At 37.7% G+C, this 27,957-nt stretch overlaps 1 protein-coding gene across 3 annotated transcripts in view; it reads right to left on the bottom strand.

Moving 5' to 3' along the window:
- Positions 1–2,116: 2,116 nt before the first annotated feature.
- The window catches only part of PARP8 (poly(ADP-ribose) polymerase family member 8), a 118,294-nt gene continuing 92,453 nt past the window's right edge, over positions 2,117–27,957 (bottom strand). For 2 of the 3 annotated variants that reach the window (XM_065661531.1, XM_065661529.1), the window contains exons 15-26: positions 23,302–23,394; positions 19,004–19,129; positions 17,735–17,800; positions 16,460–16,527; positions 16,047–16,095; positions 15,120–15,232; positions 14,881–14,953; positions 13,018–13,087; positions 11,504–11,580; positions 10,514–10,583; positions 8,416–8,500; positions 2,117–7,840 (exon numbers count right to left, since the gene is read on the bottom strand). In XM_065661531.1, coding sequence (XP_065517603.1) covers positions 7,738–7,840; positions 8,416–8,500; positions 10,514–10,583; positions 11,504–11,580; positions 13,018–13,087; positions 14,881–14,953; positions 15,120–15,232; positions 16,047–16,095; positions 16,460–16,527; positions 17,735–17,800; positions 19,004–19,129; positions 23,302–23,394 — 993 coding nt within the window. In that variant the 3' untranslated portion in view covers positions 2,117–7,737. The remainder of the gene's footprint in view (positions 7,841–8,415; positions 8,501–10,513; positions 10,584–11,503; positions 11,581–13,017; positions 13,088–14,880; positions 14,954–15,119; positions 15,233–16,046; positions 16,096–16,459; positions 16,528–17,734; positions 17,801–19,003; positions 19,130–23,301; positions 23,395–27,957) is intronic. The other variant, XM_065661530.1, reaches the window with a different exon arrangement.

The raw sequence follows: 27,957 nt of genomic DNA on the forward strand, positions 1-27,957 counted from the left end.
ATTAGGCTGAGGTATACAGCTGGAGGACAGCAGGCTGAAGAAAGCCAGCTTTTTTTTTAAGAGAACCCCCTCATTTCTCCCAAACAATGGAAAGCTTTCTCTTTACAGGTTACAAATTAGAATTGCTTTGCTGATGATAAGCTCTGGCTTTTGTTGAGCAAACCTTAAGCCAGGAGTTCCTGTATTTTTTTCCAGACGTGATCTCTTGAGACCTCTGCTGCTCTTGCTTCTGCAGCAGTCGCAGCTCCTGCTGCTAGTGTTATTCCCACCGCTTCAGCATTTTGCAGAATGCCAGCTTTCTGGAGCTGGCTGAATTCCAATAGCTGACGCCTTGCACAGGGGCTCGCTACATCCAGTTCTGCTACTAAAAGGCTTTTATGCCCTGTTCAGAGGCTTCAGTTTTCATGTGTTGAATTACATTTTCTCTCCCTTGAATGTGAATGGAAAATGTTTGCCACATTTCAGAAAATGATCCTGAGGGAGCTATTATGTGGACTAATAAAAAAATGCCAATTTTTGGTTTTGAGTTTTTTTGTTTGGTTTTTTTTTTTTAATGTGCTGTTCACCTGTTTTGACACTAGGCTTTTGCAAGTCACTGGGACCTAAATGAAGCCTTTCTTATATTACTTTAGATTTCTTTTCTGTAGCAACTGAAGAGCTGTAACTGCGCTGAGAGCTGGGGCATAGCAAAATTGTGGCCTTCGACTACTATTGGCTTCATTTATTTAATGCAGCTTTATTAAAGCAATCTCCCAGTACTTCAGGTGGACAAATCCCTCTTGGAGGGGGCCCAGGCTGTGTGACCAGTGCCAAATTATTTGCGGCAATCTGCACTCCATAGTAATTCACAAAAAAGAAGATGGTCAAGAGTACAAACAGAGTTTAATGAATACAGCACATGTTTTTTTCCAGTGGCCGTATTTTCTTAGAAGATTTTCTGCTCTTTCTCAGTCAAAAGGTAATGTGTGTACTTGAAAGCAGCTTTTGTCCATTGCAATGATTTTGTTTTGCTGCCAATTAATGTTTGGATTATTAATCTCTTGGATACCACACTGTTCAAAAGGTGAGCACAATATAGCATAAACTTTCTCAATTGAAAACTAATGATGCGTGTTGAGAGATTGTGACTCAAGGACTTGGAAATGGAGTAGCAGTTAAGCCGAAGCTGGTATCAGTCCCGCCTGTTGTGCTGTCTGTGGGTACTGACTTTAGTGAAGTCTGAGGTTTCACCACTGATTTAGGTTTTTTTTTTCACCAGTAATTTAGTTTTGCAAGTTTGGAAGTCACTGTTTCTTCAAACTTCCTCAAAATATGGAATATCTCCTCCATTCCAGAATTCAAGCTCCAGCCTGTACACTCCAATCACAGGCACAATCTAAGTCATGTAGGGTAGCAATGATGTATTTTTTCCTCTCTCCCATAGTTACATTTGTGTAAGATACTTAAGAGCATTCAAAATAATAGTATACTTTGACTTTTCCAATCCAAAATCCCCCCAAAAACCAGAATAATAAATTTAACAAAGCAAAAGAAAAAACTTTAGAAAGACTCACATTAATATCCACCCATATAATTAAAATGAACTCACAGGCAGTGAAAAAAATAGTACACTCACTGAATTAATAACCAGTCCCACAAATGTCTGCATATTTTATGAGCTGCAGATGTGCATTTATACTTTAAACATGCCCATATGAGAGTACAACATGGTTTGTCATATATTTGCTGTGTTTTCATGACAAAACAGCTCTACAGAAAAACTGAGGACTTCTTTAAAAGCCATTATAAAATGCATCTTTAGACATCCTTACACATTTTATATGATATTGTACATTCAAAATACTGCTTTAATTCCAGTATCTCTATTTTTAACTAGTCGTGTAACCCATTTAGATAAATGCAGCATGGAAAGATGTTTTTACTGTTCATCTAAGTGTTTTTAAAGAGATCACTGAAGAAAAATCTTACTCCAATACTATGCGTAAAAGTATGGCATAACCTTTAGATGTTGTTGAGATTAGCTGAAGTCAAGAAACTGCTTCAGACGTGGTTTAATTCTTAGATGACTGTTTAACTTCGAACACAGTTCTCAAAACAGTGCCCAAAAGCACAGCGCTTGTTGAACAAATTCTGATTTATTGAAAGTAAACATTTACATTGGCTACAATGTTATAACTGTTACAAAGCTGGGTAAAAGAAGCTTAAATAGCAATAGAAAGCAAGTGCAGTAAAAAGTGAATAGAGAAAATATTTGGCCTTAGTGATCTGCTGGCAGTATTTACATTATGTACATTTTGTTAAATATTTGTAGTAACTCTAAGGCACCATAGGCTAAATAGCAGGCTGCAGTACTATTTTGTGCATGGAATTTAATAAATTTATTTGGAGAAAAAAAGGCTGCAGAGTTAAAAGAAACATAGGCATATTGTATGTTTACATAAAGGAGTGTCTGCTTCTTAAAATTCAAAGATACAATACATACTGGGTAAATTCAAAAATTATTTTAGAGCATTAAATTATACTGAATGTCTGGGTCAAAGGACTGTTTTTACTGACTTGCTGGTAAATGTTTAATGTAGTCTATTCTTCAACAGGTTTTTGACACGCTAAATATGTTCATCTAAAAACTACTTTTTTTCTTTGTTTCCCTTACAAAAGTCTTATACCTAGTATGTATACCAAATCCCAGTGTAAAGTATAATGGGTAGTAATTTACATCGTAGCTGTTCTGCGGTAGACTGAAACTTCGCAGGAACATGCAATCAAAATACTATGAAACAGCAGCTCAAGGTGTTTTATTCCCCCACTCTTGCCAGTGGCTGTTGCTCCAGCCAGTGAGCAGGGGTACGAAACTGCTACCCCAGGATAAACAGGGAGGTCAGTGCCTTCGGACCAGGCACTTCCAAAGCCAAATCTGGAAATTCAAACTACTGGCAACATCCTTGTGCATATTGTAAGACACCATGCATGCAGAAACACCCTGCTTTGAGTAAATCTTACAATATTTAATTATCCCCTTCTGAAACACAAGTGTTCCACCACTTCTGAGCACTTTAAGGAATAAATCTGATTATTATCACAGCCCTGGCTGACTAGACGCAAGATTCTTTCTGATAACTTTCAGTGCTACACCTAATCTTAACTGCTCCAGACAATGGACCTTGCTCAGTTTAGTCAGCAGGATCGTCTTTCACCTTGAGGTAGTGTTTGTAACAAAGAAATTGCACAGGACACCAGATTAATGCCCTGGGTTTGCAAATAAATCACCACAGGACCCTGCATGTCCCAAGAGACCAGTGGGTGTGTGGCCAGCCAGATCCCAGGCTGCCCCTGCACTGGCAGATGGCAGAGGGGCTGTGCATGGTGAGGCTTGGACCCATCTGCTGGGCGCCTCCCGGTAGTTTCCCCTCTTCATCCTTCCACCACAGGGGCTGTCCCACCATCGTGCAACTAAGGAGAAGCTGAGTTCTGCTCACATCTGCACGCTGACCCCATCACAATGGCCCTTTGCCTCAGTGGCCATGAAAGCGAGGAGTAGCTGGTACAAAAACTGACCTTGTTTGTTCAAGGGTCTGACCCTCAACACTTCTGCTGGGTGCTCAGCACAACAGGAGGTCCAGCCCTAGATCCATCTGTTGTGAAAATGCTACGGTGACAGAGCACTTTTTCCCCCATAGCATTACCTCCCTGTCAGTCATGGCTTGTACTCTTTGTATCTATCTGACTTACATTTTCTAGAGCAAGGAAGAAATCCATTGAAACTAATATAATACTTAAATGAGTATACAGTTTTTATATTTTAGGGGGATATTTGTGTTTCTCTGTAAATCATTTATCTCTACATTCAGTTGTCCCTTTCTGGGCTTTTTTTGCACTTTGTACTCATGTACATTGGAAGTACTCCAATTGCTTCTGCATTAGTAAGTGGACTAGAAGCAAATCATAACTGATCTAAGCAAAAAGTCTTCATTTGGAGTGATCTTGTATTTGTATTAACAAAAGTGTTATCTTAGCATTATTCATTGGATGCATTTTTAGTACCGACAGTTAAGATATTAAAATTATACAGCATTAATACCAGTTTTTCAATGGCTTTAGAAAAAAAACCATATGCATAAATAATCCTGGTGTCATCAACTAGTTTCTGTAAAATATTATGCAGGATATTACACAAACTGGTCATTTTATGGTAAGTATCGTGGAGCCAATGACTGGTTATCAAAAGAGTGTAGGACTGCTGAAGAAAACAGAGCTGTGCTGATTCATATCATAGGAGAAGATAACTCAAATTGCTTAACCCCTTGAATGCTAAATATTTGCGTGAATCTCAAGAAAGGTTTAAAATTGTACTTTTTGATTCCGTTCCCAATGTTCTCAATATGTCAATTCATAATTAGGGTGCAACATGAAGGCATTAACATCATTTTTTTTTTGTGTCAAACCTTCTTTATTTGTGAGCTTGTAATCTGTTGTGGGATGTAGAAAGAAGTTTTTCCCCAAGAGCTCCCTTGGTTGCTCCATGCTGAACATGGTCACAGCTAAATAGCAATGGGTTCATGGAGATTTCTGCCACTAGAGATAGTAGAGCCTGGGACTCTATTTTCTTTGATTAAAAGCTATCTGTGGAAAGTCTGCATCTTTACAGTGGGAGTTAGAAAGATTGCTTTCTCACCAATAGGTAGGCATAATAATAGAGGAAGGGAAATGCAAAGGCTATGGGGACAACACAGGGTCCCTGCTCAGATGACCATGGCTTTTTTTTATTTCCATCCCCTGAAATACATGTGAACGCAAGTATTTGGAAGATTTTGGCAATATGCAACTTCTGCCCTTGGATAAAACCACAAGGGAAAAAATCTTCAAGGAAAATTTCATCCTTGGGTTTTTTCATTCAAGTTCTCTGTGATAAAGTCTTTGTTTAAACTTTCAGATTTGCTATAGAAGGGCTATTTATTTTTGAGTAATAAACCCCTGAAAAGCCTCCCTTTAAAAAATAAGAACTAGTACTCTGTTTAAATGAGCTGAGGACTCCTGGTCACCTGCTGATAATATAGCACCTTAAAAGAAGCATCCTGTTGATATATTGGCTAAATAAAAAAAAGTGGTGTATCGAGTGAATTTTGGTTTAATTCAATTGCTGTTTGCATGTGACACTGGGCTTGTGTTCCTGCACTGTCCTCTAGAGCATGACACCTTCCCATGTGGGCCCAGCTTCCCTGGGCATGATTCTGCCCCATGCCCATGTTTCCTCACACTGCAACTTCGCTCTCACAGTCCCGTTTCCTGCCATGCACCATGTGGGACCAGATCTGCTGATGCTGCCTGTCAATAATTTGGTGGCACCGCAGTGGCACCTCAGTTTTCTTTCCTACAAGCAACCCCCTTGTCCCTTTAGAACATCCTTTCTCCCTGAAAAGTTCTGCCCTCTACCACTGCTTTATAACACCTGTGCTCATCACATTCTGCCTTCTACTCTTGGCCACCCTCCTCCACGCATAAGCCAGTCACCTCAGTACTCCCTGAAGTGGCATCTTACAACAGGAAGTCCTCCATACACTTCAGAGCCCTGCTTTCCTCCATGCTATCCCTTACTCCTGCTCATTCATTTAAAATAAGTAGTCTTGTTTGTCTTAAAACAGAATAGTCTTAAAATCTGCCAGAGATGTATTTTCCCATGTACTTAATGATGGCACCATTCATGGCCAGTATCATGACCCCACTGTGCAAAACAAAGCTGACTTGCTGTCATACCTATATTCCAGTTTTCTTCCTTCAAGGGGCTCACCTGTGACCCTGGTGCATTGTGATGGGACAGGGAAGTTCACTGCTTACTTGGCTTCTCCAGTACACTCATGGTCACCTTTATTTTCAACTAGTTTTTTGAGAAGGGCTCCTAGAGTGTGGCAGGTCTTAACCTGCAAGTCAACATAGGGTATCCTTGTGAACTTGCTTCCTAGTTTCTTTTTGTTATGCAAACCATTGCAATTTAGACAACTATGGCAGGGCAAATTATACAGAGATGATCTTTCTGGGCCTTCAGCTCCACTTCTGAATTATAGTGATTTTGTGCAGTTACACAACCTAAGGCAGCCCTTACATAGACTGACAAATTTCAGGAATCTTTGTTTCAAGAAGTTACTTTTGTCCCAACACAAAAGATAACAATTAGAGTAGTGATTCTCAGTCTAGGATTTCACCAGATGGGGGTGAAAGTTAACAGAAATTCTATAGCAAAATAAGGATATGCAAACAGGATTGGCTTTACAAGTCTGAATGTGAACCTGGAAAAACTGAAGTCCCCAGTAAATAAGTTTCAAATGCTAAAAGAAATGTCCAAGTATACACTCCTAGGCCTGATAATACTATTCTACTTGTAGGGAACCTCAATTGCAGCAATAGTAAGGGAGTGTAGCTTGAACCAGGAAGAAGGAATCACCCATTACAACATACCTAATGTAGTTCTGTTTGAAAGAAACAAATATACCTGTGCATCAGTATCTTTATTACAAAAATAGCGTAATAGAGGATTCAGTCTATTTTTGCATTCTGAGGTGGCCTATAGTAGTTGCACGGATGAGTAAATTGAACTGCTCTCCATAGTCAAGGGGGTGATTAATCCTTCAGAATAGCTACCCTGAGGGCCACCAAGGGCACCAATCAGGGCACAAGATATGCTTTATGCCTTGGAGGCTGGGTCCCTCCCTATCTGTGTTGTAATCATGCTCACTTGGAAAAAAAAAGAGTTCTTAATTTAAAGGGCAGACAGATTTTAATTGGACTGTTTTCCCTTAGGAATAAATTAATAAAAATACTTCACCAGAGAAAATCAGTAAAAATTTGGTTGTGTTTCTTTTTTTTTTTTTTTTTTGTATTTTTCTGATGTATGAACAATCAACTCAATTAAGCACGTACTTTTAAATATGTTGCTAAATTCAACCACAGACCAGTTTCACTGAAGTTAAGATGAAAGCATTAGAGAATCTTGATATCAAGAAACTGTAAAATCTAGTATATAAAAACCAAATTTGCATAAAGGAAGAGCTTCAGGATTTCCAGATGTTTGTTAAGCTTAATGGATAGACAGTGTTTCCAGAGAAGACAAAGAAAACTAAATATACACCATCACATTTGTTACTTTTTGTTTTTTGCACCCACTACATAAAAAAATTATTGTTGTTTTAACCTTTGACTCTAAATCCTAGCTGCATTTGTGTAAATAAAATCAACCAAAGATAGCTGCAGGTAACCAATCTTTTTAATTTGACATGTTCCAGACAACCTTTTATTATGTTTAAATAGGAGAATATTTTACTTATTGCAAAGTATCCTGCATAATACAGGTGCTCCGCTATAAAATCTTCTTTCTCACTTGTAATTCAGTCATTCTAAATTTAAAATACCAGTATACAGTACTAAAACCTCCAATTGAAGTTTAATATAAAAATATCAGCACAAAACTCCTTTTTAAAGTCTTTATTGTGAGCAACCCAAATGCCTGCTTAATTATTATTATTTGTAGTATATTAATAGACTTTGCACCCCTACAGTTGCTAATTCATACCATCTCAGGTATTTTGATGAGATAAGAAATACTAAGTAAGAAAACAGTGAGTATTCAAAGGGTTAATTTGCTTTTAATAATAACAAATTAGTTTTTGGCATCTTCTTCAGTTCAAAATCCAGCTTTGAGACTGAGGAAGGCTTCCAAATCACATCACTTAAATAAGAGTGGTCCTTTTAACCAGTAGCAGTTTGATTGCCAATGACTCGAAGAATCTCTTTATGAATGCTTGGCTCCTGTGTATTTATACTTGTATCACCCACTTGACCATCTTCATAACTAAAAAAAGTAAAGAAAATAAAATCAAATTAGTGTTTTATTAGTCTACCTAAAACCATTCATGAGTGTTTCATTCAATAATCAAGAGTGATTATTGCATATGTTAATATGTTTCTATTAAAATGTTCTGCTGCACTTCACCACCATATCAGATCCTAAACTCTACAGTGAAGGGCGGTAAGGCTGCCACTGTCATTGAAACCCTGATGCTGAATAAGCCACTAGGACCCAAAGGGTCAGGGGGAAAAAGCTCACACCATAAACAAGAATCCTTTAATGAATTCCTCAACTTTAAAACATACAATCGAAATGATATTTTACAATACATGGGTAGGCTTACTGTAACATGCAGTATTGCTACAGAGTGGAACAAATCAGTAACTCTCCATTCATTTATTCTGTAATAAAACAGCTACTAAACCTAATAAAAGTGCATACAGAGAAAGACAAAAAGTTGATACTGAAAAGAAGTAGGAAGAAACATCTTTTATCTACTTCAAGTACATCTATTGGAGGGAACGTGGGGAAAAAGGTCTAGGACAAACTGAAGATTAATGTTAAAATTTTGTACTCACACAAAGAAAAATCTTGTACACACATGATCCGTATTGGGAACTACCCATATCTCTCCATGTTTGTGCAGATCGGATGAAGTTATCACTATTGGGGAAAGAATAAATTTCTTTGTGATGAAAACATGCCTGGAAAATATTGCTTTAAAAGATTTACCTCTTAATACACTTTAAATAGCCTTCTGGGAAAGTATAGTTTTCAACTGCATGTCTGTAATGTGGTGTAGAATCTGAGCTGGCTGCTAGTTCAAACAGGGAGATGAGCTTGATCTTTGTTTCCTAAATACGCTGTATTTTCCAGTAAACACAAATGTCTGATGTATGCAAGCCAGTTAACTGGAATGAAAAATGAAAAAGTATATTTATTAAAAACTGATTTTAAATGGCCATAGGGCTGTTAAGGAGGATGTGAGTCAACTAATCAGACTTTGGAACAGAGGTATTTCTGTTTGATGGTGGCTGAGCCAAAGGAAAAAAAAAAAAAAGACACTAAAGACAAAGCCTGAAACTGAGGTATGACATATCTCGGATTTGAAATACTACCAAATATTTTTTTAAAAAAGTAAGCAAAGAAATTATGACTCAATGGGATCACAAAGCCTGCTGAAACTTGCTCAGTGTTTAGAAAATAGCAATGTGTTTGATGACAGGTAGTTTATCAGCAAAATGAGGACAATAAAGAAACCTTTCTATTGAAATTAAGGGTACACAGGTAGATTTTATAGGTAGAAGCTGTATTTGAAAAGATTATTTTCAAATACAGAAATCAATCTGTATTTGAAAAGATTTCGATACATGTATTGAAGCAGCATCCTTCTGGACAAGGTGTCCAACTGTGGGGTGAGTGGGTTTATGGTGCACTGGATGAAGAACTGGCTGAATGGCTGAGCAAAGTGTTGTAGTGAATGGGGCTACATCTGGCTGATGTCACCAGTGCTGTTCCTCAGGGCTCAATTCTAGGGCCAGTTCTGTTCAGTATCTATGTTGATGATTTGGATGCAGGAGTCAAATGCACCATTAGCAAGTTTGCTGATGATACCAAACTGGGAGGTGCTGTTGACATTCTTGAGGGGCAACAGGCCTTGCAGAGGGACCATAGCCAATATACTGGGCTGTGATTAATGGTCTTAAAAAGTCCTTGTTAAAGATGTAATTTTTATTTAGAAAATTCATGCATTAAAGGCCAAGTAAATTCTACTAAACCCTAGATTTATTTCATATCTTCTTCTGAAAATTTTAGAACTAAACTAAACTGAACTGTGCAGTTCAAATTGGATTTTCAGGCTGATTGACATCTCCTTAATCATGTTAAATATTTCCATTGAGCATCCTCAAAATATATATACGTATATAAAAGTAGTGTGTATATCTTAAAGCTTTCATTTTGAAGTAATATTTTTTCCACTGTCTTAATTTTTACTTCTAAAAATAAACAAATGCTCCAAATGAAGGGCAAACTGAGTTTAGTATAATTTCTTTTTGTTTCAGTAATGAAACTAACTACCAATTACTGGTACAATTCTTATTCAAATTTCATAATTCTTTGCTCTCCAAACCTGCTGAGGTTTCCTTAGTTAGTAAGAGAATAGTCAAGTCTTTCAAGAATGACTGTACTAGTATTTACCAGATTTTAACTTCACAAAATTTCTGAAGCAGTCAGAAAGAACAGAATGCTTACCACATGAGCAGTTTATTTGCCTGAGCAGTGAGAAATTATTTGGAAATTCAATATGAAACCTGTTTTTTCTGACTTTTAGGTATTTAATGTATTTGTCAAGGCCTTGCATGAAGTCTGTTTCAAGTAAAGGCCATGACTTGTGTCATCTTGATGGTTTAGGAATATAACCACATTTGAAAGTCAGACCAAATGATCAGTCACTATATGCTCATGATTATTACATATTCATTCAGCATGTGTAGATTTGTTTGAAGAGGGAAATGTTCCAAGCTGAAATACAAAGGTCAACTATTAAGTAATTACTCATACACCCACCAGTAGCGTCTTACCTAAAACCAATACTGGAACTAAAGGTCTCACTGATTAGCATCCAGTAACACTGTATTCATGACTAAAACAGTTTTTCAAGGGCTTTCAGCTTACCTTCACATAAGGCTATGCATTTTAAGTTACGGCTTTGCAAAAATTGTGACTGCTGTCCCTTCTTCTGTGACTGGGATGTAAAAACATGAGAAAACTTAATTAGTTCAGTAAGACTAAGTGAAAGAGTAACAAAAGAGAGGGCTGCTATGTTCAGTGGGTTATTAATGAACAAAGACACAGTCAGACTTTCTAAAACTTTTCTATCGTTATTTCTAAATGTAATAGAATTTCTAAAAACATTTATGTTATTTGATTGGATTACTGTAGGCAGGATTTGAACTCCTTTATCCAGAAAGAAAAGTTCCTAATTACTACAGAATGTGTAATACCATTAGAAATTTATGAGTGCTACTTATAAAAAAATGGACAGCAGGTAAAAAAAAAAAAAGGTGAATTTGACCACCAATTCTTTGACCACTACCCTGATAATTTGCTAGCTTTCCCATTTCTAAGGCCTTCTGCTGTTACATACCAATCTGTCTCCAAAGTGAGATTATTCTGTAGTTTCTATGTATTAACTATGGAGACAAAGTCAAGATCTTTTTCTAAAAATCTAGCCCTACATACAAATGTTATCAGTTTGCTTTAGATTAAGCAGAATTGGAATGGTTTAATATGCAAGAACCGTGAAAAAGAAAAACTGACTTCCTATAAATAGCCACTCTCAATTTCTTTTGCATCATTTTTCGGTAAGTCTAGAACTCAGAAAGCAAGGGCATGCTAAGGGTTATAATGCTGTCCGTACTTCATTTTCCTTCTCTTCCCAAATTCTTCTGCTTGGAAAAGAAGCGCACAAGACCTGCAGTACACTCCATAAACTGATCCTAAAGCAGTTTGGCTGTAGTTGATGTTTGCAGTCTCTGCAGTTGTTGATAATGTTCAATAAAATAAAACTGTTAGCTCTCACAAAGGGAATATTACCTCCTTTTCAGCTCTCAAGTTCCCACGCATAAAACTGTAAGTCTTTCAGAGATGGTTGCTGTACTGTACCTGTGATGTATTACTGGCCTTACTGCTTGAAGCTGGTTCATCTTTAGCTGATACCTTCTGCTGCTTCTTGTTCATCCCTAGGAATATTAAAGTCATGTAAAATACTCTGGCATATAAACACCATAATAAGCAAAGTTAAGTATAGAGAATGAAACAGAAACTTTATCTAGACTTATTGGAAGCCTAATTGAGAGTAGTTAATTTATTTCAAATTTTTAAGTCTATCTTGGTTAATTTATCTACACATAAAAGTATTAAATTGTCAGCCACACTGGATCCACTAAAGACCACACTTGTGCCTCAGATCTCTTTTCTGTTCCTCATGTTGGTTTATATAAAATTCCTGTATTGTATTGTGGCTGCTATAGGCTTCCTTGCCTTTCCAGTATCACATATTTCTTGTCAGTTTGCAAACACAGACTGAATTTTGGAGAAATTTAACTATTTGAAGGAACAGGGAGTGTAGGATTCATCTGTGGTTTTCACTGTCATCAAGTATGACATACTTCGTAGCAACACAGGCCTCCTTTCTAAAGGAGACTGGATGGAAGGACCAAGAAAAGTAAAAAGATGAGAAAATCACTGAAGCTGACAAAGCAATGCTGGCCAACTGGTCATTTTGTTAGATAATGGTACTGAAACCTGCACCTTTAGAGAGTCCTAAAAAGTTTCCATACTCATGTAATCTTTGAAAACCTAAAAGTGCATTTAGAAATTATTGATATTGAAATTCAATAAATAGTAGTAAAAAATGCTGAGCTTTCGAAATGAATTTTGACATTACCTGAAAATACTGAAAATCTGGAAGCATAGCTAAAACTCTCGAAATTACCTAAATATACACAAACATGCATTCCACTACACCAGTACTTTCATATGTGCATAAATGGTAAATACAACGTACCTAAAGGAAGAAGTCACCGTATTTTAAAATCTCTAAAGTTCCTTAAATACACATTGGTATATCTTGTTTCTATTATGCTTCTATTTATGATTCAATTCTTATGTGGGAAACTCTGCATGACTCACTTTTGCATTTACTAATGGGACAAATTATGATCCATCCCATTCTCATGCTAAAGTAAGCACGCTGTTCTGTACTTTCTTTGTAATCTTGACGTGGTGGTACTTGGGAACAGTCTTAAATATACACAGCTGAACACATCTATTGATGAATAGCTGTTTTCCATGTTAGATGGACTTAGGCAGATACTGACAAAAAACAAAATGCAAAAAGCTGGATTCCCACTGCATAATCAAGACCTGTTCCATTACACACAGCATCCAGTATTAGCTACTCTTCAAAAACAGTTTCAAGATACCCAGCACCCTGGAAAATTAGGACAGTATTTAATAAGGGAATTTAGATTTTCTCTTTTTTAAATAAGTTAATTTGCAGCCTACAGAGATAAAATTCAATACAGTGTTGTAAACAGTGAAGCTGGGTAAGAAAAGCAGTAGACTAAAATATCCCCCTATATTTCTCCAGCTTTAGAGTGATTTGTAAGTATCACCTGAGTAACCAAATGATATGCTTGACAATGGACTAAGGTAGATTCCACTTCCAAACATTGCACCATGGAGCTGGAAAAAAGAAAAGTGATTGTTTAACATTAATTTGGTTATCTGGACAAAATAATAATGATAGGAACAAGACGTAATGTAGATAAGCATCTGCCCCACTGCACTAATTTATTTCCTGGTAATAAACAGTGTTCAGAGAAAATGCTAAAGAAAACACACTGCCAATACACAGCCAAAATACTGTATGTTTTGGGCACCATATCCAAATACCCAAACATCAGATTTATATCTAAAATTGCATTTTCTGATTTTAAATGTATAATTACCAGGGAGAATGTCTACAGAAGGTGCTTCTGTACATGGGCAGGTACACCTCAGCATTAACAAGGATGAGCAAGCTCAACATATGTGTCACATCAAAACCTTGGCAGGAAGCACAGCCTAAGACAGCCTCTGTGAATTAACAGCAGCAACAGCTGCTTTTGTAAGAATTTAAAAGATAGTGATGACACTGGTCAGATGTTACAGAAAAATTTAGTCACTAGTTCAGCCTGAGAACTGTAGGAATGGGTTCAATCAAACTTTGCCTGAGTCAGTTCAGACATATAGATACCATCACTGCAGGACTCTGCTTTAGCAATAAAACTACTAGCTGTCTGAAAAGAATAGAGGAAAGGAAAGACTCTTCTTCACCAACATCACTGTTCCATGTCATGAAGCTTGGGCTGAGCAACAAAAGTGAACACTCTTATTAGCCCTGCAGTCATTTTCTTGTCTGATAGCTGTTATGACCACTGGGCTTCAGAGTCACGCTTACTCTTACTTCCTTCCTCTGACCGAATGGTATTTACATTGTTGCTGCAAAGTACCAGAGCTCTCATAGGAACGCACATACATGCTTTCACTCCTCTAGGTACTAAAATGTACAGGACTCTTGGTAACTTCCTGACTGTTCGGTACTGGGGTAAATACGAACTGGGTTCAGGATATGCCTTAGGTGTGTGAGAGATCTAAAAATGATCACTTACATAAAATTGGGCTTTATTATTCCCAGCATTTCAACCATCAACAAAAAAAGACCCAAGCATAAACAAAGTGGTTTGATGAATTTTTGTATGTAGATCCTGCTTGCTTTAGTACCATCCAAGGATACTAATAAAAACACCCAAACCACTAAGAGAAATAGCAGAGATTTCAATTTCTCTTTTTTTCAGCGTCTTGTGTGCCCCAGCCCTTATTCAGCACCCTGGGATCCTCCTCCAAGGTACCAAGGGCTCAGCTCTAGGGAAGAGCTGTCAAAGGCATGATGCTACAATACACTTAGTTACAGCTCCCCAGTCCCTCTGGTATTGTCTGCTTTGCTCTTCAACAATGGTCTCCTGAAGATTCAGTCTGAGAAAACACACTGAAGACTGCTATAGCTCCCTCCTGGCCAGTACACTCTTATTTCCTTTTCCAAAGAAACCAGAGGAGAAGAGAAGATGATGTAAACCCAGGTCGTGTAAATCTAGTATGCTTTTCGATCCTACAACATGGAGACAGTATAGGTAGCTCTAAACTTTAATTCAAACCCAGCTTTTAAGCAGTAAAGAGCTAAGCCTGCTGGGGGTGCTGCTCTGCAGTGTAAAACTGAAGCATTGATTCTAGCAATGGGATTTTCTAGCCATTTTAGCAGCCACATTATTTCCCTTTAATTGCAGCAGGAAGTACCTTTTCCAGGAAAGAAGAAGGTAATCAAATCATCCTTTATTTCCACATATATGACTACCAGAACCACACCCCCTGAAATGTGCCTAATCTGGTATCTAATCCAGCATACAGGTTAGCTAAAGTCTATTTAGTTTACTATTTACCTGCAGCCTTGTATTGGAAGCAACAACTAAGCCGTTCCTCAGGATGGAATGCCAGTTTTCAATGTGTGAACCACTGAAAAAATAAAAAATAAAACATTAAAATCCACAGCATAAAATGCAAAATGAAATCAATAATCCTTTAAAACAATAGATTCACAGATGTAAACCTTAAATGGCAATAATTAAAAAATAGTATGGTATTTTGATAACCCTGGATTAGTATGAATAGATGCACTTACTGAAACGCAAAGGTACTTCCATAGAGATTTTTAGCAGCTCGGAAATTGGATTCTTTGGCTGGTGGACTGCTGAGAAGTAGGAACTGATGGGGAGTGTGCATAAACTTTAGTTGCTGTAAAACATAACAGTGCACAAGTGAAAAGAAGTTGATTAACACAAATGCATTATATTTACATAATGGAAGTTCTTAAGATACCATGCTATTCTGGACAATGCATGACTGCATCTCGGTAAGTACATGAACCAGGTTAAAATTGCTCTTACTATCATAGTTTTAACCTAAAATCAAACAGTAAAAATGTTTTTCAGTTTATGAAAACTATGGAAGATAATGAAACAGACTTCAGCCTAATATGGCTCTAGTAAGATAATTAATTGAACAATTGCATCACAGTGTTCTGATCAAAGCTGTCTTTGAACTAAGGTTCAGATCTAAAAGGTTGCAGATTACTATGCCCTTAATCAGAGGATCAGAGGCACACACTCAGAAATGAATAGCAGCACCATCCCTCTAAAATTCAAAACCTCTTTTTGAGATGTACTTATATGTGTCATATCCCGGTACACTGTGCTTGTGTACACTCCTTTCTGTACAATACTATATCTAATATTCTGCGTGGTAACAAAACAAATAGTGAAGTTATTCTCACCCAATCTCAGATGACTAGAAGGTAGACACTTGTATCTGAGCTACTCACCTCAAATAGGCTTTTATGAACTTTATTCCTTTGACCTTTTTCAGATATTCATAACATGATTCTCTAAGTTTTCATGGGAAACTGCCTATTTCTCTCTCTTGTCTATTAATGGAGTCCATGTGATTAGTTTGAATGTAGACACCTACATTTGGCTAGAAGACTCCCACCTAAAATGCTAATAGGAGCCATGAGAAATGAGAAAATAATAAAGAACCCACCGACACTTACCCTATTCACTGGTAGCTTCACAATATGTGATCTATTACTAGAAATAACCCTAAAAGAAACAGTTAGATGTATTATTAGACATGGTAACCAAACAGAACTTTTCTTCTTAAAAACGTATTATGAATGGACACCACAAAGCACCCAGCTGCAGCCCTTTGAGCCTGTGAGATGGAAGTAGACCAAATCTTGACTAGAAAATGAGTTCAAAGGCCTTACAAACAAGCTGGAGTCTTTCCAGTGTTTTCAAAGGGCCCAGATGATGTCCAGAAACAGTTCAGAAACACCTGCAGTTGCAAATGTCAACCCTGACATTAATTTTTACAGTGAGCTTATACCAAATCACACTGGTGAAGTGATTATTCATTACACTTGGTACTTTAATAATTATCATCTCATGTGGGTCAATTTTATACCATTGTAGAAGAGGATGTGCAAGCGGGTCTTGTTTATCCATCTGCTTCTTTATTTCCAAGTAAGGTGCCTGGAAAAGAGTTATTATGTTCTTTATTTGTAGTTGAAATTATAAGCTTAAATTCTGTATGTTAGATTGCCCAAGATTTCATCTATTAAAATGAATACATGGGATTCATTATTAGGCTCAGTTCACAGTTTTACTGATATTTAGTGTTGTACAGTTAAAAATGTGTTTTGACAACAACAAGAATTAATATAGCAATTATTTTCCCTAGAGTAACATAATAAGCATATAATTAGCATCAAAATGACTATTTTATAGCAAATATTGGTGGTCTCAGGGAGAACAGTAGAAGACATCTATTTATGTTTGGTTCTTGGATTAAGAAATTGGACTGGAACTTCACAGAAAGTCTTTAAAAATACTCCAAGATAACCCACTCCATTTTTTTTAACTGCTTCATGGTATAAACTGGTAAGATACTGTATCAGCATATAATCAAAGTCCAATAATTATTTTAAAGAAAGCAAAATAGTGGTAATTTTTATTTTTACCAGATATTATATTAGGTAACAGAGATAATGGCTTTTTAAATTTTTACAAGATGTTACATTAAGTAACAGAAGTATGTGAAATTTAATATTCTATGATTCTTCATTCCAGAATCCTAAAGTACCTCACAAATATGTATAAAGTCAGATTTATAAATTGTGATGTTACAGTTATACACTAGTTGCAAAAGGTACATGGGAGAGATTTCAATAATCAGTCAAAAACAGCTGGGCTGTTTGGGGAAGGGAAGTGTAACAATAAACATAAGTAGGGCTATCTGTCCCACTGTGAATACTGAGAAATCATGTGGCAACAGTCCCACAAGACCTAACTTTCCAAGTCCCTAGCAATACTTAGCTGATCAAGAATTTTGCTATACTAGAAATAAAGCTATCCTTCAGAACACTATCACAAAATCAATTTCTTTTGCTTTGGAAAAGTTTGTCTTTGGTATTTCCAGCAATTAGTGATTATCTCGTTACATGTCCCATTTTGCTGTTATTATCTTCTGTTTAAACTTCAAAAGATCTTAGTTCTACTTCATCACTTTTATTTGACTGCCATTATGGATACTCTGCATCTGTCATTTTCAAAACTTATTTTAATATTATTACAACCTTATAGGAAAGAGATTATAGTATTGACTTCCCCACTCAACACAGGTAATATAAACATCTTCTTAGTTCTAGAAATAGATATTAAGTTAGGTTAAAAAACTCACCTGTGTCATCTCTCTAATTGAAGTGATGCTATCCAATGCTTTCATGACTCGGTCATAATTCTTTTTCTGATGTAGCATAAAATAGCAAACAAATTAAAAGAATGTTAGTCTTTGGCTCTAGAAAAACCCAAATTCTTTTGACTGTGTATAAAACCAAAGCTAGGATGAAAGGACTGGTCAGCAAACCAATCCTTTCAAACTCTTCTAAAAACTAGCTTCCTTACACCTTACAGACTCTTTCATTCATAGTCCAGGAAAATTCTACCCCCTCCAATTATTGTCATGATTGTTTTTCATGATTGAATTTCACTGGAAATTCCAACACACGCTTCCCTGTTCCCCATCCTTGGGTCTTGCCAACTTCCTCCCATGGGCTTTCACCTCGCCTGTGCTAGCAAGAAGCTAGGAGGCAGTTTGGGCCCTGCCAGCTCAGGGGCTCTCGCCATTCCTTTTCTGGTGTGACTCTTGTGCATATTCCTTCATTTGCTTCAAACTCCCACCTTGCCCAGCTACCAGACCAGCTGTCTCCTTATCAGTCCCCTTCCAAGCAAGTTCTCCTTCTCACATGCTGCAGGAAACACTCCTTCCTGAGGAACAACCACTGCTAACTGGCCCTTGCTCAGAAAAAGTGAAATGCATCCCAATGCAGGACATCCGAAGTTCTCATTTACACCCTTGGGCGTAATGGCTCAAGTGAGATGTAATGGTCCATACTTTCTTGAGAGCTGCCCTGAGAGGCAGCATTTGCAGCCTGAGAAGCACACAGTGCAAGCACAGTTCTTTGCTTCAAAACAGATGCTTGTATAAAACTTGACGATTATGTCAACATTTGATCAAATTACATTTAATGACATAATTGTTTGCAAGGAGAAAATGAGATGACAGAAATAACCACTTTAAGAATAAAGAGATGGACTGGAACTCCCCTAGTTTACATGGTCTATACCTCCCAAAGTCCATCTTTCTCTTTGCATTCAATGTGTACACTGAAAGACATAAAGAATATAAAATTCTGCGTCTAGAACTTTTACCCTAAAAGAATGTCTTAGTTTTGACGTAACTTTGAAAGCAACTTACGGTTTATACTCAAATACCTTCTCAGAGATGATTAAAAAAGCTATGAAATTCTGAAAATAGTCACATGCTTATGCTGTGTTCTGGAACTGAATCTCTTATAGTAAAGAAGACTTCTCCTAGAAAAAGGCTTTGCTTTGAAATCTCATGCATGACTAAAACCAAGCTATGACATAGTGAAAAGTAACTACTTACCCTGGGGTTAAAGGCCAGCATCTGAGGATCATTAGGATCAACTACAGAAGGATATGGCTCAAAAATGACAACTTTTCTAGGTGACTCTAACGCAGAACGACACATGGATACTAACAGATCAACCACCTACATATAAAAAAAATATTCAATAGATGTTCTTTCATATTTTATCTTCCAGCCTGCCTTTTTAACATATTCTACCAATACCATATTTCACTGTTACCTATATTACCCAAACTGTTACCAACAGGACATAGTTTAGGACCAAAATTTTTTCATTGACCTCAACAGGCTTAGGGTTCCTGTCACCTGTATTATTCCAGGTGCATAAATAGGAGCAGTACCTGGTCCTAAATGTTTTATCATGTCAAATTCATTGCTTGCAGTCCTGCTTTCTCTTGTGCATATGTGCTAATTCCTGGATTAAGTTCATGTTCTAGGGGAATGAAGTCATGCTGGATCTGTACATCTCTGTACAGGAGATGCCAGTGAAAAAAGTTGCTCATGAATGAAGAAAGGTTTGTGAAACCTGTACCACTGCCTGCTGTTCTCCTTAAGACTGTAATCACAGAGAGACTTGTAAACATTGCTTCTGCTTAAGACAGAACAGTGCAGTGATTTAATAGTCGTTTGCAGGGCTCACACTGGGAGATCTTCCTTCCATCCTATAATACAAAATTACAACATGGTATATCTATGATTTCAAGATTTCACCATAAGATCATACATGTAACGTGTACACAAGCATGTATTCATATGTGTGCACACAGGCACATATACAATTGTTCCAAAATTTGTAATTCAGAGGTTCAAAATAGAATACAGTAACCACAAACCAAAAAGAATGCAGCTTTCTGGCAGCTCTGAAACCTAAATCCAGCTTACAGTGAAATTCAGATGCTACATAAAAATGTAGCTGCAAATTAGCTTGTTCCCCTCTTTTTTTTTTTCTGTGCCTTCTGAAAACATTCCTATGTGAAAACAGACTTTTCCATGCAAGAAAGAAAAAGCTGAGATGAGTTGTACTTAGTAAGCATCCCTGGTTCCTTGCACAACTCCACATGGATCATATCTCACAGCTCAGGCTGTTCTAGAGGTTTTTACATACCTGCCATTATATCTGATTATTTTGAAGAAAAAAAAAAAAAAAGATGGCTCTTTAGAGAAGCAGAATGAAAATAATAATCATGATAAAAGGGAAAAGCAACTGTGCTGTGGTGCGTCATGCTGTTGCCATTCTCCTCCGCTCCTTTAGCATGAATGGACAATTCTCTCCATCAGTTTAAAAATATTCTCTTAGTTCCAGTTATTCAGTATCTCACATATACTAAAAAATGAAGTTATTTAAATAATGATCCTTTCCTCCATGGTGCTCTGATTACTTTCCAGTTTATAATATCTGTGTGATGAATGTTTCAAAATAGGGCATCTGCATTAGCATTTGCAAAGGAGACCAGGAATCTGCATACATAGCCAGGTCAGGCAACAGGCCTGCAACTGTGTAAATGTATTACCATGAAATTGAGCCTGAGTTCATACGCCCTGCTTCTCAGAAACACTTCTCAGCCTCCTGTTACAAAACATGGCTGGGGAACAGTTGTTTGAGTCCACATATCTCTTAATACAATTACTTGAAGTTGTCCTGCTTTATGATTTGCATGATGGAATTTTGACTTAAAATTGGCACAAGTCCTGGAACACCATGCCAAAGCCCTCCTTTAAACCAACTGTTGACTCCTATACTGTCTCTCACCACAATATCTGCATATTACTCTGTATAGGGGAAAATGCGCCATGATTTCCCCTGAGATCGTGGTTTTGAACTGATGGAACACAGAGCAACCTAAACTGGGAGGTAAGTCTAATACAGACTTTACAATACAAACTTGTATATGAGGTCCTTTATCAACAGGAAGTGCTATGAATATAGTGCATACCCTTATAGCTGGGCCTGAACTCCCTTCCTTAACAGTAGGCACTGAAGTATGTAAGTAAGGACTAAAACATTTTCAAGGAGGACAAGATGACACTTGCTGATGACAATTCCCTCTTATGACATCAATCTCTTCCAGAGAGATTACGAGGAGTCTGAACTATCAACAAATCAAGACATTTAATTCTCAGGCATTTTGACTATATGACTAAAATAAGGCAAGTTCAGGCTCGAAAATTTTAGGAAGTACAACCACTTACTGTTAAGGAAGAACTATCAGAAAATTGTGAGTGATAAAGTAGTGGTGTATGCCTTAGGAAATTCCTGTGCTAAGCACAGTAGAAAAAAAACCCAGGATGTGATTTCTAATAATAGGGATCTATATTTAGGCTCCTTCACTACATTCTTTACTGTGGGGGTAGTGAAACACTGGAACAGATTGCCCAAAGAAGTGGCAAATGCTCCATCCCTGGCAGCATTCAAGGCCAGGTTGGACAGAGCCTTGGGCAACCCAGTCTAGTGTGAGGAGTTCCTGCCCATGGCAGGGGTTGGAACTAGATGATCTTAAGATCCCTTCCAATGGTTATTCTATGATTCTAAGAGCTCTTGATCCCCAGGTGTAAGAAATCAGGACAGGAAAGCAAAGGAAGAGACCAGCATGGTGGAGTGAAGACCTGCTGGTCAAACTAAAGGGCAGGAAAAAAATACACAGGCAGTGGAAGCAGGTATCCTGGGAAGAGTGTGAGGATGGTGCCCGGTTGTATGGGGATGGGATCAGGAAGGCCAAGGCACAGCTGGAGATGAACTTAGCAAGGGACCTAAAGAATAACACAAAGGACTTTTACAGGTCTGTCAACCAGAAGAGGAAGGTCAAAGAAAACACAGCTCCCTGATGAACAAAACTGGTAACAAAGGATGAGGAGAAAGCTGAGGTATTCAACATTTTTGCCTCAGTCTTCACTGTCAAACTCTTCCCACACTTCTCAAGTGGATGGACCTTAAGGCACGAAGAGGGGATTGGTTAATGGCTCAATGTCCAGATAGAGATTGGTGACGTGATGTCAAAGGAACCAGTACTTTTTACTGCCTTCATAAACGACACACACAGTGGGACCAAACGTACCCTCAGCAAGTTCACAGGTGACACAAAAGTGACTAGTGTGGCTGACACACCTGAGGGATGGGATGCCAGCCAGAGGGACCTGGACAAGCTCAAGAAGTGGGCCCATGTGAACCTCAGGAAGTTCAACAAGGACAAAGTGTAAGCTCCTGCACCCGGGTTGGGGCAAACCCAGGTATCCCACAGCTGAGGTCTAAAAGTACTGCAGGTTGAGGAAAAGAAAGGGCTTCATCAGTACACCTCTCTCAATTTCCTACAAGGTTACGGAGGTATCCCAATGTTTGGTATCCTAGATGTTACAGTCTTCTAACAGTCTATCCAACAGTTCAGACACCAGATGAAGAGCTGATGTTCAGATCCCACAGTCATATTCTCAGGTGAAGAAGCTGATGTGCACTGCTGCAAGTATCTTCCTTTGAAGATATGCCCAGAGGCAATATTCAAGCTGATACCTGAATAGTTTATTTCCAGTGTCTAGACTCACTAGTGCTCATTAAAGGTAACTGAACCAAACGTTTGCTCTTCCAAAAAAGCACATGTTGTTTACCACACAAATGCATGGTGACATATGACTAGGAAATCAGAGGAATGCACTTTTCTGTAACATATATAAACTTTTAAGATCTTAAAAAGATCTTAAACATCTTTTAACTTTTGAATTTACTGTAATCTAAGGTTAAATGAGATTTGGAAACTAGTTTAAAATACTTTTTTAAACAAAATGATGATATGGCTATAACTACATCAAAGCCAACTTGCAGTCAGAAAGCAAGTTTCTATTAAATTCGTAATACTTGAAGAAAAAGAACTATGTAGCAACCTCAGTAAGGACCTTCCACTGTTATCTAATGATCAAAACAACAGATGCTCAGTGGATAGCTGCATCCCAACTCCATTAACAGGAAGTAGCTTATTAATTGCAAGAGTAGTAATGGCTCATTAGGTGAAAATAAATGGGAATTATCTCCAAATGACAATGGCTGCCTTTATTAACAACCCAGGTGACCTAATTGAATACAAAACCCCAAGAAAACAGGGTTACTCTAATTACATGGAAGCAAAACAATGGAAACACCTCATTAGTACTATTTGAAAATGCCATGCATAAAACAGTGGACTAATAAATAATACTTACCCAACAGCACTCGTATGGGGAATACAAGTCAAAATAAGTACTAAAAGAGACTGAGAAGACTGAGTGTACTACAGAAAATCAGACATATAATAAGCATTAGATAATTCTACCTGAGCCCCAGTTGCAATTTCATCAGCAGCTTCGTTCATCACTCCTAATGTTTGGAAAGCAAATACACAGAGCTCCCGTTCACAAACAGTGGGCTACACAGAGAAAGAAAGTTAATTGTATTTTTGTTCTAGTTTTGGGTTCTTGGTTTTATCTTGTAACATCTACAACAAAATCCAAAGACATTTAATGTTGACTTCTTTCCTCTAAATATTAGCTGCAACGCTAATTTCAAATTATGAATACATGTCAGATATTGAGGAAGATGCTTTAGAGAAGCATTCTGATAATCTAAAGAACAAGTGTGAAAAACTCTTAAACTTGTACAGAGGCTGAATTTTAGAGAAATCCAAACATTACAAAAACAAAATTACAGACATCGTACCCAAATGTCCTTTATTCTATCCTATCAGATGCTGGAAACTTCCTACATAATTAAAATTAATGGAGAAAAAATCCATAAACTAATGAGGGCACACCCCTTCATAAATGCAAGATTGTCCATCACAGCTTGTTATTCTGCTGTTGAGAACACACATAAAAATCTGATCTGGAAGGCAGATTTCTTAAAAAGCTACTTTCAATTTTTAATTAATTTAACAATTTATTTGCATGCTTTAAGAAAACGCATTATGTTTTTATAAAACAAAGACCATATTTGGGAAGGCCACGTTATTTTAATAAATAAAAGCATTTCCCCTCTTGTTTCAGATATTAAAAAAATAATAGAGCAACCCTTGCTGCTGAACCAGGTTTTTGCAGTATTTTTGAAAAATTCAATTCACAATGCCATCAACATGATCAAATAAAAAACTTATTTAAACTGCATATTGAGTTAGAATTGAGCATTCTGCCTTCATAAAGCACACAAATCAGAAACAAAAAGAACACAGCTTTACATGAAGCGAATAGGCATGACTTCATAGGCTTCGTAATTGGTTACAACACTTAAAGCAACCCCATGCTTATTTACCAGAAGATAATTAGCAGATCAACTTTTTAAAGGCTCAAGTAACAAATCACACATTGAATTGTTTTAAGCATTTGAAATGAACAAACAGTTGAAAGAAATACAAGAAAGAAACACAAACTAAAACCTTCCTTAAAAAAGACCCCAATATACATAACTTTTTATTACAATGTTGGAAACACTAAAAATGTGGTTTTTTTGATATATATTCTTTGAATATGTGTTATTAAATCCTAGCTCACTAAAACTTGAAATGCTCTTTGGTAGGCACTACTGAATTATAGTAACTAAAATTCTTAGTCTAATTACCACAGTAATTACGAAAGCATTCACAGCAGTATGCTTTGAAGTTCAAGCTGACATTCTCTAGGAAGCACTTTCAGAAATTAAAAAATGAATTGAGCACACAAAGAAAACATAAAGTTCAGCTGAATTCTGTTTCAGGCAGCAGATTTGTCAGTAATAAGCATATTGCTGTATTTGTAGTCACTTGTTTCATAGCCCTTAACATTTGCATTTGCTGGGTATCAAAGATGCAAGACTTCAATAAATATCAGAAGTCTACTGCACTGACATATTCTCACATCAGTTGTTTTACAAGAGCTATCATGTTTCAAGTCTAATAGAGTGTCACCCATTTGATTTATTTTATCTATGTTACATTGCATTAGGCAGCAAAGCCTAACATGATCCAATTCGCTGTGCCATGGCATGCTAGACTAAAGGTCTTTATTATTGTCACTATTCTTAGGTTTAAACCATATTTAGAAGGTGGTTAAATCATTTGCTTAGTTGGAAGCATGGTGGCACTACCTTGACTATCATAATCAACAGTATACACAGACTCCCTGGAATAGCAGAGCAATCTAAGTTTAGCCACACTTGCCTTGAAGCAAAGTGTTACGAAAGTACTAATTTTTGACATTCTATTTACAACCTCAACAAAGTAAGTTATTCTAAGACTTCAAGGTGGCAAAAGGAACACTTTTTGTCATCTTTGCTCTTTTTTTTTTTTTTTTTTTCCCTTCTCTCTTATGATGCCAGAAATGTATGAGAATCTGAAAGAGGCAAGTTAGGAAAACAGTTATTGTGCTTATGTCTGACATTTGAAAGGCCTTTCTTCTCTCAGGCTGAGACTGGAGCTAAGATCTTAAGTTTGGAGAACTCCAGAGATGAGGAAAAGTGAGACAGCAAAATTTGAGCTCTGAAGAGGAACAAACATTACTGTGAGAGCCTACAATTCTTTTGACTTTATGTATCTCATGAGCTTTTCTGCACACTGAATATTTTGGCTCTGCAGTGTAATGGGGAAAAATAACCCAAACCCTGTTGCTATATGGCCACTTCAATAGCCAAAGGTCTCAATCAGAGTTTCTGCAAGTAAGTGCAAGTATCACTTCCTGCAGCAGTGACTGAAGAGCAGATAGGCAGGCCACCTAGGTACTATGACATATTCTGGTTGGACTGATACATACTTAAAATATTTTCCAGACATCCTTTCAATTCAAAAAAGCCAAAACTTTCATAGCTGATACCAAACTATCTTTCTGATGTGTGCTGCAGCTGTGCTCAGAAAAGCAATGTACCAACTTTTCCGGTATCCTGAGGGATGTCACACATACACTAATGAGGCTGCAGAATGACTAACATACCTAAAACCTCTTGGTCTAAAAGGAGAAACTCTGGGAAGGCTCACAGCCTGACTTAGAGCAAATGTGAAAAATGGAAAGGTAAAACTATTAGCAACCATCTCCCTCCTAACAAGCAACAGGCATGGAGATGTAACTTCATTCTCTGTTCTGCTTCCTACTTTCAACCACAGTAACTATTAGGCTTTCCATAGGAGGAGCTTCTCCCTTTCATTTCGTTACACTCACCAGAAGGATGAGGAAATAACACAGCAGCAATAATACTGAAGATGTAAGAAAAAAATAAAAAGAGAGGTGAGGTGAGGTGGAGGGAAAGGAAAGGGAAAGACAAGGAAAAGGGAAAAAAGAAAAAAGGAAAGGGAAAGGGAAAAAAAAGAAAAGGGAAAGGGAAAAGGAAAGGAAAATGATTTATTAAAATTTAAATTCAAATTTATATTTTAATAACCTTGATTGAAAGGTTTTTGCTTTATACTAAAACATTTATTAAAAATAAACAATCAAGTATTTTTGAAAGGTTTTTGCTTTATACTAAAACATTTATTAAAAATAAACAACAAAATTAAATATTTACCCACTTACACTGATTTAGGAACTGCTTTAAAACTAAATAATTACGAAGAAGTACACCCGTCTCCTGACTTTTCAAATTAAGTCAAACTACTATAGGAACCCACAGACATCTTAGTTTAGCTTCAGTTCCTGGAAAAAATGACGATTGTACTGCATACTACTGTAAGGCATTTAAAGAACAAGGCAATAATCAGGCAATGGGTTCACAGAGGTAAAGTTCTGATTAACTGATTTGATGTCTTTCTATGATAAAGTCACCCACCTAGCGGATGAAGGCTGTGGATGTAGTTTTTCTGGATTTTAGTAAGGTTTCTGATACTGTCCCTCACAGCATCCTTCTGGACAAGGTGTCCAGCTGTGGGGTGAGTGGGTTCATAGTGCATTTGGGTGAAGAACTGGATGAAGGGCTGAGTGCAAAGTGTTGTAGTGAATGGGACTACACCTGGCTGGGCACTGGTCACCAGCACTATTCCTCATGGCTCAATTCTAGGGCCAGTTCTGTTCAATGTATTTTTTGATCTGGATACAGAAGTCGAATGCACCATTAGCAAGTTTGCTGATGATACTAAACTGGAAGGTGCTGTTGACACAACAGGCCTTACAGAGGGATCTAGCTAGACTGCAGCATTGGGCAATCATTAATGGGATGAAACATAACAAGTCCAGTCCTGGATTCTGCACGGAGAACAGAGTAATGCCAGGCACAAGACTGAAGTGGCAGAGGGGTGGCTGGAGAGCAGCCTGCAGGTAGAGATCTGTGGGTGCTTGTTGGCAGCAGGCTCAGCGTGAGCCAGCAGAGTGCCCTGGAAGCCAAGAGGGCAAACACACCCTGGGGTGCATCAGACACAGCATCACCAGCTGGTCAACAGAGGCGATTCTGCCGCTGTATTCAGTGATGATGCAGCCTCACCTGGGGCACTGCGGGAAGTGCTGGGTCCCACCATTTAAGGAGGATATGAAGGTCCTTGAATGTGTCCAGAGGAGGCAATAGAGCTGGTGACAGGGCTGGAAGAAACGTCCTGTGAAGAGCAGCTGAGGGCTCTGGGCTTGTCTAGTTTGGAGAGGAGGCTGAGGGGTGACCCCCTTGATCTCCTACAGCTTCCTGAGAAGGGGAACTGGAAAGGGAGGTGCTGAGCTCTGCTCCCTGGTACCCAGTGACAGTATGCGTGGGAATGGTTCAAAGCTATACCAGGAGAGGTTCAGACTGGAAGCATTTTTTTACCAAGAGGGTGGTCAAACTTCAGAACCAGCTTTCTAGAGAGGTGGTCAATGCCCCAACCCTGTCAGTGATTAAAAGGCATATGGGAAATGTCCTTGACAGCATGCTTTAACCTTTGGTCAGCCACGAAGTGGTCAGGCAGTTGGACTAGATGGTTGCTGTAGGTTCCTTCCAACTGAAAAGAGTCTATTCTGTCTATTCTCTACTATAATCTCAATGAAGTCAAGCTACTATAATCTCTATATAGGTA

Source organism: Lathamus discolor, chromosome Z, assembly GCF_037157495.1.
Source record: "Lathamus discolor isolate bLatDis1 chromosome Z, bLatDis1.hap1, whole genome shotgun sequence".
NCBI lineage: Eukaryota > Metazoa > Chordata > Aves > Psittaciformes > Psittacidae > Lathamus > Lathamus discolor.